This window comes from Hyla sarda, chromosome 1 (genome assembly GCF_029499605.1).
Source record: "Hyla sarda isolate aHylSar1 chromosome 1, aHylSar1.hap1, whole genome shotgun sequence".
NCBI classification, from domain to species: domain Eukaryota; kingdom Metazoa; phylum Chordata; class Amphibia; order Anura; family Hylidae; genus Hyla; species Hyla sarda.
Window position 1 is genome coordinate 440,121,612 of NC_079189.1, and position 15,203 is coordinate 440,136,814.

General features: G+C 43.8%; 2 protein-coding genes across 4 annotated transcripts in view; one reads left to right on the top strand and one right to left on the bottom strand.

Annotated features, from left to right (window-relative positions):
- The window catches only part of TXNRD2 (thioredoxin reductase 2), a 131,875-nt gene extending 131,496 nt beyond the window's left edge, over positions 1–379 (bottom strand). Inside the window, exon 1 of one of the 3 annotated variants that reach the window (XM_056532412.1) lies at positions 311–379. Coding sequence is in view for 1 of the 3 variants with exons in the window: in XM_056532388.1 (XP_056388363.1) it covers positions 110–182 (73 nt within the window). In the remaining 2 variants the exon portion in view is untranslated. The other 2 variants (XM_056532388.1, XM_056532393.1) reach the window with 2 other exon arrangements.
- LOC130283215 (catechol O-methyltransferase-like) overlaps positions 16–15,203 on the top strand; it is a 106,442-nt gene continuing 91,254 nt past the window's right edge. The window contains exon 1 of the mRNA XM_056532428.1: positions 16–292. The gene's annotated coding sequence lies outside the window, so the exon portion shown is untranslated. The remainder of the gene's footprint in view (positions 293–15,203) is intronic.

Genomic DNA, 15,203 nt, shown 5'->3' on the forward strand with positions numbered 1-15,203 from the left:
TCAGTCAGTCAGTCAGTCAGTCAGTCGTTCGTCGGGTAGAGGGCGCTTATACCAGGTGCAAGTACTCGCATTTATCCCCTGACACAACACCTCCCCAGACAACAGATACCTGCTAAGCCCCGACTGCACGTGAGCGGTACAAGGCCGTTTCTCCTAACCGGGCACCGCCACAGTGCCGCCATGTGTGCGAGGACCCCGAGGTCTGTCCAAACTGCGCCTGCGCAAAATAAACACTTAAACGTGCTCGGGTACTTCCACCCAGGTTTGTAACAGATCTACTGCAGAATACTATGTAAGTATAATTCGGTACTGTGTGTAGTCTAGTCCTATGTAACGCATTGCCACGCTCCCAGGGCACGTGACCTCCAGCCTTCTGTTCCGTTGTTTGGTGAGATCCTAGTCACTGTGTACTGCGCAGGCGCAGCTATGCTATGGACTCTATACCATGCTACAGGCTCGAGTGCTGGCTAAAATGTTATGTGTTTTTGTTTGCTTATTATTCAGTATATAATGTAATAATGAATGGCTGCTTACTTAGCTGTACAGATGACATCTGTGATGATCCAGAAGAATTAGAGTGTACTTTATTGTAAGATTGTACTTTATTGTATACCCAGCCATGATTGCATCTGTTGCTTCTTCAAGAAGGGGGGTGAAAACACAGGCATGTAATGATGGGTGATGGACGCTGCAGCACCTTGTAAATAATAAAACTGTAATGGTCTCCAAACTGTGGACCTCCAGCTGTTGCAAAACAACAACTCCCATCATGCCCGGATAGCCAATGGCCTGCCGGGCATGCTGGGAGTTGTAGTTTTGCAACAGTTTGGAGACCACTGCCTTAGAGATTATTATTATTACAGGGGCTGTCCAAAGAAGGGACCTCCACAATGTTTTCTGCTCCAAGCCATAGTCTAAAACGGCGCTAGGCAACCTTTTGGTGGTGCCGTGTCCAAAAAATTTGGTGTTGGCAATAAGCAGGTGGTTTATTTTCCCTGTATATTGTCCTTACTATAGGGACCTTGTAGTGAGGACAATACAGAGGGGGGAGATTGCGCACAACGACCATTAACTCCTTAAGGACCTAGGACGTACTCGTGGGAATTTCGGTCCCTGCCGCACGCTGAGCGGGGACCGGACCGGGGTGACTGCTGATATCGATCAGCAGGCACCCCGCGCAAATGCCCAGGGGGGTATACAGTAGAGCGGTCTCTAAACTGTTGCCTTCCAGATGTTACAAAACTACAACTCCCAGCATGCCCAGACAGCTGTTTGAGCATGTTGGGATTTATAGTTTTGCAACAGCTGGAGGGTCACAGTTTGGAGATCACTGTGCAGTGATCTCTAAACTGTGGCCCTCTAGATCTTGCAAAACTACAACTCCTAGCATGCCCACACAGCAGTTTCCTGTCTGGGCATGCTGGGATTTGTAGTTTTGCAACATCTGGAGGGCCACAGTTTGGAGATCACTGTTCAGTGGTCTCTAAACTGTAGCCCTCCAGGTATTGCAAATCTGCAAATCCCAGCATGCCCAAACAGCTGTCTCGACATGCTGGGAGTTGTAGTTACGTACCTCCAGCTGTTGCATAACTACATCTCCCAGCATGCCCTTCGGCGATCAGTACTTGCTGGCAGTTGTAGTTTTACAACAGCTGGAGGCACACTGGTTGGAAAATACTGAGTTAGGTAACAGAACCTAACAGAAGGTTTTCTAACCAGTGTGCCTCCAGCTGTTGCAAAAGTACAACTCTCAGCATGCACGGTCTGTCAGTACATGCTGGGAGTTGTAGTTTTGAAACAGCTGGAGGTTTGTCCACCCCATGTGAATGTACAGGGTACATTCACACGGGCGAGTGTGACCTGAACTGGTCCATGAAAAATTCCGATTTTGTAAATTTTGTGAAAAATTGGAAAATTGCTGCTGAACTTTGAAGCCCTCTGATGTCTTCTAAAAGTAAAAACATGTCAACATTATGATGCAAACATAAAGTAGACATATTGTATTTGAGAATCAAAATATATTTTATTTGTCTATTTTCCTTACAAGCAGAAAGCTTCAAGGTTAGGAAAATGCAAAATTTTCACATTTTTCATAAAATTTTGGAATTTTTCACCAAGAAATGATACAAGTATCGACAAAATTTTACCACTAACATAAAGTAGATTATATCACGAAAAAACAATCGCGGAATCAGAATGAAAGGTAAAAGCATCCCAGAGTTATTAATACTTAAAGTGCCAGTGGTCAGATGTGCAAAAAAATCTCTGGTCCTACATTGAAAATTGGCCTGGTTCTTAAGGGTTTAAAGGATAGCCATTTTGATTGTGACGTGCATAATACAAACCCTAGTATTAACCCCCTCCCCCGCATAATACAGACCCCCGCATTATATAGATTTTTCTCCATCTGGAACTGCCCTCCACGAAGACTTCTCTTGGCGATGTCTTCATAGAAACTGATGGACACACATTTGAGGCTCCAGCACTATTCCCACCTTTATACAGACTCTCATTCATTATTTCCTCACGTAGTAATAATGCCCACTTTGTGCTACCACACACAGCCCCCACATGTGCGCCCAGCCACCACTGCATGCACGCATAGCCCCTATACACACACGCACACAGACCGTATATACTCAAACACTGCCCTCATAGACACATACATCTTCCATATGCACATCCTCCATATATGTGAATACCATAGTTTTACTCCAGTGCCGAGTGCTGCCAGCTGCTCTGCTGCTCTTGTGCCGGGCAGGGAGATGAAGAGACATGTTAGCCAACATTACTGGCCGGTGTCTTCTAGCATTGCCTGCTGATAACTCACATGCCACACACAGACATGTCTTGATACCAGCAGCTAGTGCTATTTTAATATGGTGGTTTCCCAGGAAACTTCATAAATGTACCCCCTGGTCTCCCTGCTCCCCTGGTCTAAAACTTAAAAGTTGAAAAGTATGTTATCATTATGGGGGATCTAGTCAGTGGGACCCCCCATCAATCAGGAGAACTGCGGTCCCTAGTGCCTCTGAATAGAGTCTATGGGAATGCGCAGAAGATAATGGAATACAGTGCTTGGCTAACCTTAGTAGCCCCAATTTTACTTCAATAGTAATGATGTGTAGTTATGGCCTCATCTACCCCAAGAGAGCAAAAAAATATTAATGAAAAGGATAGTGCCTAAAACGTCGCTTTTATTTAGTGTTTTATTGAAAATGAAAATCGTGAGCCAATCACCATTAAAAATGATATGTCCAGCAGGCTATCTTAGCACCTGAGCAGGTAATCCTCAGGATTTACAAGATAATAAATCAGTGTTTAGTCCTCAAAAGGACAATATTGCTATACATGGGATTTTCCAAAAAGGGACAAATTTACTCCAGTACTCGCGCCTTCAACACGTTTCTTTTGATCTGTAAATATCAACGTCATCAGGATGGCGAGGAGCCGTTATGGAGATTTATACACTTAGTAAGATATGGAGTACAAAGTACAAACACAGGGAATTGCTTATAATATAGCTAGTAGCCATACTAGCCATACTAGTTTGGCTTCACTATATTGTGCCCACCAGCAATCCTATGGAGAGAATAGCAAATAAAGTATAAAATATATACACAGAAAATCACTAGTTTGGTTACACTATTCTGTGCCAGTTAGGAGAACCTGTGAATATAAATCAATCACTGTAGATTTGTGCCTGTAAAGAGAAATCATAGGAGCATCGTATATCCCAGGTCACCGGAGGTGTCCGTCACATCTGCCCTCCTCGGATAATCTTTCTTATCAGTACCTAGAGACTAAAAGAGACATACATTTTGCTGGTATTTTGTCACTCCGATGTCCTGCAAAAGAACGTTTATACAGCAAAGCTGTTACTCACTGGGACGCTGCTCACTCTGTGTTGAGGCTGCTGAGCAGAACATGCCGTGGTGCAGGGAGCCGTGACTTGCCGGCTACTGCTGTTCGCGTTCTCCTGTTCTCGCGTCTTGCCTCATATCCGGCCCTCACACGTCAGTGAAATCCCGCCCCCTGCCTGACGTCAACAGAAGGGCGCACGTCGGGAACGCCGTGATAGCACACAGGGATTCCCCACTGACGTCATAGTGAGTCCACAAGCGGAGTGAGGCTGTTCATACACATTATTTTAAGGGGAATACGGTCTCTTAATGCATGTCTGATTTAGAACACTGTGATTGTTTCCCACTATATATTTGTGTGCTATATGAGGGCATGTTGGTATGCAACAGTTTGGGGGCTATATGAGGGCAGGCTGGTATAGAACAGTTTGGGGGATCATAAATTCTCAGTCCCCCAATATTGGCTCATATATGGATTTGCACGCATAGATCATGGGGTTAACCTCCTACTATTAACCCATTTTGAGCTTATTGGGTTAAAAAATTAGAGGGAGTATGTGTGAAAGAGAATATCCTTCTATGTAGTATCGATATGGAAGCCCTATATTCATCTATCATGCATGAAATAGGACTCAAGGCTGTGGCACACTATCATCAAGGGGGGTACAGCTCTTAGAGCATAACAGGTTTGTGCTAGAACTGTTGGAGTTGGTATTGACGAGGAACTACTTCTTGTTTAATGGCCACACCTACCACAAATTGAGGGGATAACCATGGGGAGTCCATGTGCTTCCTCCTACGCAAACATGGTATTGGGGTGGTGGGAGTCCACGGTCACCTTCTCGGATGAGAGGGAGAAATTTAGTGATCTGGCCCTGGTATGGGTCCGCTTTATTGATGACGTGTTCATTATGTGGGGCGGATCCAAGGAAGAGTTTGACCAATTTGCCCAATCTCTAAATATAAATGAGGTTGGCCTTTTTTTCACGCATGAGACACACCAATCTGAGTTGGCATTTCTAGATGTAAAAATAACTAAGGGTCCGGACCGCCTCTTACAAAGTACGGTGTTCCGCAAAAAAACATCCACCAACAGCCTCCTGAGGTGGGAGAGTTGCCACCCTGGGCCCCTAAAAAAGGGAATACCCAGGGGGCAATACCTCCGCCTCAGGAAGAACTGTTCGGAAATGGATGAATACAAGGTACAGGCAGAGGATATGAGGCATAGATTCAGGGATAGGGGGTACCCGGAATATGTCCTGAATCAGGCTTATAAACACGCAATATGTACCCCACGAGAATAACTTCATATCCCTAAACCAGGTAACCAGTCGAGTGGTCCCCTTAGAATTATAGGCAAGCGAAAAAGTTAGAATGATAATAAACAAATATTGGCACATTCTTAACATGGATGGAGATCTGATAGATGCGATCGGGGAGAGACCCCAAATATCATATAGTAGAGGCAGAAGTGTCATGGACTGCCTAGTTAAGAGTCTTCTACCGATGGATCCAAGAGGAACTACATGGCTGTATAGTAACCCCACCCCAAAAGAATGTTTTGCATGTGGGCACTGTTGTGACTGCAATTTCATTCATAAAACAGTATGTGAAAAACGTAATTAATTGTTCCACTAAACAAGTCATATATGTGGGATTTTGCACATGCCCATTGTTATATGTTGGAAAAACCATACGTGAGCTCCGTAAACGTATTTTGGAACACATTGGGGATGTGTGAAATTCAAGGGATACTACCATTGCGAACCATATTAACACTGGAGAAGTGTCATCACTACGATTTGTAGGGATTGAAGCATTACAGAAACATCCTAGGGGTGGTGACATAGATTGATTACTCCAACAACGAGAAAGCCGACGGATCTATGACTTGGGTACCACCTCACCAGGGGGGTTAAACGAACAACAACATTTTGGCTGCTTTTTGTAGATGTCCCAAGGACGGAGTGGGTGGGGAGATGACTGCTAGGTAGACAGGGAGGACTGTAGTCAGTCCCAAGGAGTTAACAAATCTCCTAGTGGGAGGGATTAACGGGGAAGTCCCAGGAGGTTCCTGAGCGGGACCGCCCTCTTTAGGGCGGCCACCCCGCCTAGGCATAGGGCTGTAATATAGGGTAAAATAGGGCTCAGGTAGAACCCCCTTAGGGCCATAATACAATCCCTTCATCTTTGGATAGGCAGCCTCATCCCTTATATTTTCCACCCACTCCGCCTATGGGTTATAATTCTACCTTATTTTTATTATGTTTTTAATTTTCCAAAATAAATTTTAAAAAATTCCTCTTGGTATCCGTCGGAGGTGTGACAATTTGAGGTGTCCCCCACACTATACATAGAATACAGGAATGTGATATTATATTGGCCCTACAAAGGGTTAATTACATTCCATTATCTATGTATGTATATCTATGCCAACTCCAAAAAAAAAGGGGGTAACCTATAACCCAATGTGGTGTCCCAGTACCGCATTCTATACGGTACTTGTTATTTATGGGTCCCCATAGCCAGAGTCCCTAGGACTTAGAGATCCCTCTTAGCCAGTCTACCCCTAGTCGCCTCTATTCTAGTGTACAAATCTCTAATTTATGCACATGTAAATAGGATAGTTTATGTAAATAAATGGTTAATTACTTGTTTCCATGGCGACGCAAGGCCTTCGGGTCATGTGGTGCGTTCCAAGCCTCAGTCTGGATGCGTTCCAGACCTCACTTTGGTATTTCTAGCCTCGTTTTGGTTTTATTATGTGTATAGGATCTGTATAGGAAGTCAGATTATCACCCAGAAGCCTGTGTGACGGTGAGTGACAGCTGACCTTGGACCTATCAAATTAGGTTCCGCCTAATTCTCTTTGTTCCTGGGTTGCCAACCGAGCAACATCTCTCTATAGAACTTGTGCTGCAAAAAAACGTGAGTTAGGCCCAAGCCTCGCAGCAACGGCCGATCCTTAGCAAATATAGTGTATCAATCCCCAGGCACTCTGCGGGACCACCGGACCTAATCTACCCCTAAATCCAGACGGATCCACGCACCAATTACCTTGAATCTATTAACCTGCAAAAGACGCAAGGTCCGCAGCAACTGTCAGTCATTGAAGTCTATAGAAGTGTATTGCAGAGACTGTAACTATTATGAATGTACCGCAGTACAGTTTACTTCGGTTCAAGTTTAACTCCAGTGTGGACCTTCAGTCATTACCTGCGTACGCCTGTCGTTTCTGGGAAGGGCGGCGATAGGCTGAAGCCATACCTCAATAATACCAGCCCTCACCCTGGCGTCACGAGTGACAGGGTTAAACATTAACCCCTCATATACTGTTACCATACCACCCCTACCATACACCCCCCAAGGGCTACCACACCAATAAGAGCAAAAAGGGTTAATAGTAGGAGGCTAACCCCATTATCTATGTGTGTGAATCCATATATGAGCCAATATTGGGGGACTGAGAATTTATGATCCCCCAAACTGTTCTATACCAACATTCCCTAATATAGCACACAAATATATAGTGGGAAACAATCACAGTATTCTAAATCAGACATGCATTAAGAGACCGTATTCCTCTTAAAATAATGTGTATGAACAGCCTCACTCCGCTTGCGGACTCACTATGACGTCAGTGGGGAATCCCTGTGTGCTATCACGGCGTTCCCGATGCGCGCCCCTCTGACGTCATGCAGGGGGCGGGACTTGACTGACGTGTGAGGGCCAGATATGAGGCAAGACGCGAGAACAGGAGAGCGTGAGCAGCAGTAGCCGGCTAAACTTTGAAGCCTTCTAATGTCTTCAAAAAGTAAAAACATGTAAACTTTATGATGCAAACATAAAGTAGACATTGTATATGCGAATCAATATACACTGCTCAAAAAAATAATGGGAACACCGGAGTGTCCCTTTAACCCCTTAAGGACCAGGCCCATTTTGGCCTTAAAGGAGAACTCCAGAATATGAAAATTGTCCTCCATACTGCCGGCAGAAAAAAAATAAAGATGTACATACCTTCCTTCACACCCCTGGGGCCTCCGGTAACAGTCTCCGGTCTCCGCCATGATCCTCTTCCTGGTTGCCAGTGGTCGGCGAGTCATACTGTGCTCAGCCAATCACCGGCCGCAGTGAAGTCCTGACTCGGTCGGCGATTGGCTGAGCACAGTATGAGTCGCCGACCACTGGCAACCAGGAAGAGGATCGTGGCGGAGACAGGAGTCGGTTACCGGAGGCCCCATGGGAGTGAAGGAAGGTACGTACAGCTTTATTTTTTTTCTGCCGGCGGTATGGAGGACAATTTTTATATTCTGGAGTTCTCCTTTAAGGCCAAAATGGGCCTGGTCCTTAAGGGGTTAAAGGGACACTCCGGTGTTCCCTTTATTTTTTTGAGCAGTGTATATTGATTCACATATACAATATGTCTACTTTGTTTTCATTATTCTGTGGGTCAATACGATTAAAATGATACCCATGTTCTATGCTTTTCTATAATTGTACCGCTTAAAAAAAATCTCAAACCATTGTAACAAAATTAGTATGTTTGAAATTGCCCTATTTTGACCACCTAGAACTTTCTCATTTTTCCATATATGGGGCGGTATGAGGGCTCATTTATTGCACCATGATCTGTAGTTTTTATCAGTACCACTTTTGCTTAGGTTTTATTTGTTATACATTTTTTATAATTTTTTTATTTTTTTTGGAATAAAATGTGACAAAAAAACAGCAATTTAGGACTTTTTAAATTTTTTTACGTTTACGCCGTTCACCGTACGGGATAATAAACAATATATTTTCATAGTTCAGACTTTTACGCATGCAGCGATACCAAATATGTGTATTAATTAATTTTTTTACGCTTTTTGGGGGGTAAAATGGGGAAAAACAGACGTTTTTACTTTTTTATTGGTGGAGGGTATTTTTCACTTTTTTATTTTACATTTTTTTTTAACTTTTTATACACTTTAATCTTTTTATACACTTTAATAGTCCCCATAGGGGACTGGTCAAGCAGACCAGAGCAGAAGACCAAGGGAGACAGCCGGAGCCAGGTAAGGGGACCTCTGGCTGCCATCCTGGATGATCGGATCCCCGCGGCAGCGCTGCGGGCGATCCGATCATCCATTCAAAGTACCGCACTGCCGCAGATGCCGTGATGCCGGGACCTTCACGGCACCATGATGTACATTTACGTCCATTGTTGTTAAGGGGTTAAACAACACAATGTAACTCCAAGTCAATCACACTTCTGTGAAGTCACACTGTCCACTCAGGAAGCAACACTGATTGACAATCAATTTCACATGCTGTTGTGCAAATGGAACAGACAACTGGTGGAAACTATAGGCAATTAGTAAGACACCCCAATAAAGGAGTGGTTCTTCAGATTTTGACCACAGACCACTTCTCAGTTCCTATGCATCCTTGCTGATGTTTTGGTCACTTCTGAATGCTGGCGGTGCTTTTACTCTAGTAGTAGCATGAGAGGGAGTCTACAACCCACACAAGTGGCTCAGGTAGTGCAGCTCATCCCGGATGGCAATGCGAGCTGTGGAAAGAAGGTTTGCTGTGTCTGTCAGTGTAGTGTCCAGAGCATGGAAGCACTACCAGGAGACAGGCCAGTACATCAGGAGACGTGGAGGAGGTCGTAGGAGGGCAACAAGCCAGCAGCAGGATTGCTACCTCTGCCTTTGTGAAAGGAGGAGCACTACCAGAGCCCTGCAAAATGACCTCCAGCAGGCCACATATGTGCACGTGTCCACTCAAATGGTCAGAAACGGACTCCATGAGGGTGGTATGAGGGCCCGAGGTGGAGGTTGTGCGTACAGCCAAACACCGTGCAGTACGTTTGCATTTGCCAGAGAACACCAAGATTGGCAAATTCGCCACTGGCGCCCTGTGCTCTTCACAGATGAAAGCAGGTTCACACTTAGCACATGTGACAGTCTGGAGACTCCGTGGAGAACGTTCTGCTGCCTGCAACATCCTCCAGCATGACCAGTTTGGCGGTGGGTCAGTATTGGTGTGGAGTGGCATTTCTTTGGGGGGGGCCACACAGCCCTCCATGTGCTTGCCAGAGGTAGCCTGACTGCCATTAGGTACCAAAATGAGATCCTCAGACCCCTTGTGAGACCATATGCTGATGCGGTTGGCCCTGGGTTCCTCCTAATGCAAGACAATGCTAGACCTCATGTGGCTGGAGTGTGTCAGCAGTCCCTGCAAGAGGAAGCCATTGATGCTATGGACTGGCCCGCCCGTTCCCCAGTCCTGAATCCGATCGAGCACATCCGGGACATCATGTCTTGCTCCATCCACCAACGCCACGTTGCACCACAGACTGTCCAGGAGTTGGCGGATGATTTAGTCCAGGTCTCGGAGGACATCCCTCAGGAGACCATCGCCACCTCATCAGGAGCATGCCCAGGCATTGTAGGGAGGTCATATCAGCACGTGTTGGCCACACACACTACAGTAGTCGCCACCCAGTGCTACGCCATTTTATGCTAGGGACGTTAGAGACCAACTCTAAATAGGTGGCCTTGACATGGCGAGTGGGCTTGTACTTTTTGATCAAAATGTATACTAACAACCTGTTAGTTTTTGAATTTATGCTGAGAAGCAAGTACCGTATTTATCGGCGTATAACACCGCACTTTTAAAACTTAAATTCAATGAAAAAATTCTGCCTGCGTGTTATACGCCGATAAATATTTTTGTCACTGATTTAAAGTGGCCGCAGCAGCGGCTGCTTGTTAAGAATTAGCAGCTTGACCTCGGCCACTTTAAATCATTGACCAGTGCACGGCTCCCGCTTTTCTTTTTATTTGATTTTCTTCCCTTTCCCCCTCTGCTGCACAGAATCAGGGACGTCGCTCATCATTCAATGCTGCTGCCGCTGTGACTATTCTAAGGTGGCTGTGGTTGGGCTGCTGAAGTTAAACAAGCAGCCGACGCTGGGGCCACACTGACCAGCGGCAGCGAATGATGAGTGACGTCCCTGATGCTGTGCAGCTGGCAAAGGACGTCACTGATCCTGCTTCACTGACTGCAGCCCGCAAGACCTGACACCGGACCTGGCCTGCCGAGCGCGGCTAGGTAAGGAAGATGGGGGGAAAAAATATATATATATAAAAAACAGGGGGGGGAAGGGGATGCTAAGAGGGGGGCATAATGAGACAGGGGTGGGGGAATGATGAGAGGGTAAGGGTGTAAATGTGGCACAGGGGGCTGATAAAAGGGGAGGAATGATGTGGCACTGGAAGGAGGGACCAAACTGAAGTTCAGTTAAAATCAAAGTTAGAGGGATGATATGGCATTTAGTCTGTCATTTATCTTATATGTATTTTTTTTTAAATTAAATTTCCCTATTGAAATGGGGGTGCGAGTTATATGCCAGTGCTTGTTATACGCCGATAAATACGGTAGATCAAAATACAAATTGTAGATGTGCGACCATGTCTGTTTCCTCTACTTGAATGCACACACTACTGAGCCTCATTTTGACTTGTTTTAAGGACATTACATCAAAGTTGGATCAGCCTGTAGTGTGGTTTTCCACTTTGATTTTGAGTGTGACTCCATATCCAGACCTCCATGGGTTGATAAATTTGATTTCCATTGATCATTTGTGTTTGATTTTGTTGTCAGCACATTCAACTATGTAAAGAGGAAAGTATTTCATACGATTAGTTCATTCATTCAGATCTAGGAAGTGTTATCTTAGTGTTCCCTTTATTTTTTTTTTTTGAGCAGAGTATAATTTTTTTGGAAAGTTAATTTTCCTTACAAGCAGAGAGCTTCAAAGTCCGAAAAATACTAACTTTTCAAATTTTTCATGAAATTTTGGAATATTTCACCAAGAAATGATGCAAGTATCGGCAAAAATTTACCACTAACGTAAAGTAGAATATGTCATGAAAAAACATTCTCGGAATCAAATTCATAAGTAAAAGCAGCCCAGAGTTATTAATGCTTAAAGCGACAGTGGTCAGATTTGAAAAAAATGCTCTGGTCCTTAAAGGGGTATTCCAGGATTTTTTTTATTTGACTATGCTACAGGGGCTGTAAAGTTAGTGTAGTTCATAACATAGTGTCTGTACCTGTGTGTGTGTGACGGTTTTCTCACAATTCTTCTGTGATTTTCATCCCAATATTTATTTTTAACAGCATACAATATGACTGCTGTCTCGGATTTTTCCCAGCCTGCAATGCGGTCGAGACCTGACTCACTAGTCAGCTGATGACAGGGAGCCTGTCTGCTTCAATGGCTGGAGAGAGCAATCTGCAAGTAATGCAACAGCTGGAGGCACCCTGATTGAGAACCACAGGTCTGCAGCTCATTTATGTTTCAATGGGTGGGGTGGCTGATGTATGGGAAGGAGGAAAATGGTATCATGGGATTTGTAGGCAAACAAGAAAACTGAAAACAGGAAATACAAGTTCACAAAAAGCTAGCCACAGTGTTCTGGTAATCTCACAGCATAGCCATTTAGCCCAAGACAAGCGCAGATCCCTCCTAAGCATGTCCATTACTGTCTGCCAGGTACGTACTAAAATCACCTTATGCTGGATAACCCCTTTAAGGTGAAAATGGGCTTGGTCCTTAAGGGGTTAAGTGAAAAGCCAAGCAAGCAGCAGCCACATATCACTGGAACTACTGACCCCCCTTCTGCCAATAGGTATGGCTCCGAAAAGTGGCTTATGCTGTAGACATAATACAAATGCCACCTTAAATCCCTCATGACTTTTGACATACAAGTACATTATAAGTTTATTCCATGTTCTTACCTTGTTTTCCAATTTTTTTTATCAATGGGTATGTATTTATTTTACGATATTCTCCTATTTTCCCAGATATCTGTACGCCTAAATAAGAAAATGTTCTCCTTTCTCCAGGATTTTAAGCTCCTTAACTGTTCCCAGTTCTGCTTTACCTAATGGGAGTAACACAGATTTTTCCCAGTTTATAACCAAACCTGCATAGTTCCCATATTCCCCAATCACTTCCATAACCTTCTCTATGGAGTTTTCTGGCTTTTCCAAATATAATAATATGCTGTCTGCGTATAGTGATATTTTATCCCCATCCCCCTCCACTCCAAATCCTTTTATTTGCAGATCTTCTCTGACTTTAACCGCCAGGGGTTCGACCACTAGCGCAAAAAGTAGAGGAGATAAGGGGCATCCCTGCCTTGTACCCCGGGTCACTAAAAATCTCTCTGATCTTTTCCCTTCTATATTTATTCTAGCTTCCGCTCCATTATATAGCATCTTGATCATTTCTATATCGTCCTTCTGAAACCCATATTTTTCCAGTACTCCCCATAGGAACTCCCACTCCACCCTGTCAAATGCTTTACTTGCTTCAAGTGACAGGATGGAGTGGGTTCCCTCTCTTCCCTCCACCGACTGTACTCCGGTAAGGGTCCTGTAGATATTATGCTTGGTCATCCTGCCTGGGATAAATCCGCATTGATCTTTATGCACCAGTTCCCCTACCTTTTTTTCCAAACGCAATGCCAGAGCCTTCGCCAGGATCTTTACGTCCGTGTTCAATAATGATATTGGACGATATGATTCCATTTCTTTCTTATCTTTATTCGGTTTCAACAGTAATATTATTTCTGCTTCTTTCATTGTTTCCGGTAAGCTTCCTGTTTTTAAAGAACTATTTATAGTTCTAAGCAGAGCTGGGATAAGGATTCTCCTGAATTTCCTATATATTTCAAACGGGAACCCGTCCCCGTCGGGACTCGTGTTCCCTTTTTAAGGCTTTTATTTATTTATTTTTGTGCCGTAGTTTTTCAGTTCCTTTTTTTTTTTTTTTTTTTTTTTTTTTTTTTTTTTTTTTTTAGGATTATTGAACTTTTTGATAATTTTTTTTTTTATAAATTTTTTTTTCTGGTATATGAAGTGACCAAAAATCAGCAATCCTGGTATTTGGAATTTGAAATTTTTTTTACGTTCACGCCAGTGACCACGTGGTTTCGTTAATGTTATATTTTAATAGTTCGGACATTTACGCATGCAGCGATTCCAAATATGTTTGTTTATTTTTGCTAACATTATTTAATATAAAAATGGGGAAAAAGAGGGGCGATTTAACCTTTTACTGGGAGTGGGGGGGGGCTTTAACCCCTTAAGGACTCAGGGTTTTTCTGTTTTTCACTTTCGTTCTTTCCTCCTTACCTTTTAAAAATCATAACCCTTTCAATTTTCCACCTCAAAATCCATATTATGGCTTATTTTTTGCGTCGCCAATTCTACTTTGCAGTGACATTAGTCATTTTACCCAAAAATGGACGGTCGAAACGGAAAAAAAATCATTGTGCGACAAAATCGAAGAAAAACGCCATTTTGTAAATTTTGGGGGCTTCCGTTTCTACGCAGTGCATATTTCGGTAAAAATTACGCCTTATCATTATTCTGTAGGTCCATACGGTTAAAATGATACCCTACTTATATAGGTTTGATTTTGTCGCACTTCTGGAAAAAATCATAACTACATGCAGGAAAATTTATACATTTAAAAATGTCATCTTCTGACCCCTGTAACTTTTTTATTTTTCCACGTACAGGGCGGTATGAGGACTCATTTTTTGCACCGTGATCTGAAGTTTGATTTTTGTTTTGATCGGACTTTTTGATCACTTTTTATTCATTTTTTAATGGTATAAAAAGTGACCAAAATATGCTTTTTTGGACTTTGGAATTTTTTTGCGCGTACGCCATTGACCGTGCGGTTTAATTAATGATATATTTTTATAGTTCGGACATTTACGCACGTGGCGATACCACATATGTTTATTTATTTATTTTTTTTACACAGTTTTTTATGGGAAAAAGGGGGTGATTTCAAACTTTTATTAGGGAAGGGGTTAAATGACCTTTATTAACACTTTTTTTTAACTTTTTTTTTTTTGCAGTGTTATAGGTCCCATAGGAACCTATAACACTGCACACACTGATCTTTTACACAGATCACAGGCGTGTATTAACACGCTTGTGATCAGTGTTATCGGCGCTTGACTGCTCCTGCCTGGATCTCAGGCACGGAGCAGTCATTCGTCGATCGGACACCGAGGAGGCAGGTAAGGGCCCTCCCGGTGTCCTGCCAGCTGTTCGGGACGCCGCGATTTCACCGCGGCGGTCCCGAACAGCCCGACTGAGCAGCCGGGTCACTTTCACTTTCGCTTTAGAAGCAGCGGTCAGCTTTGACCGCCGCTTCTAAAGGGTTAATACCGCACATCGCCGTGATTGGCGATGTGTGGTATTAGCCGCGGGTCCCTGGCCGTTGATGAGCGCCGGGACCGACGCGATATGATGCGGGATCGC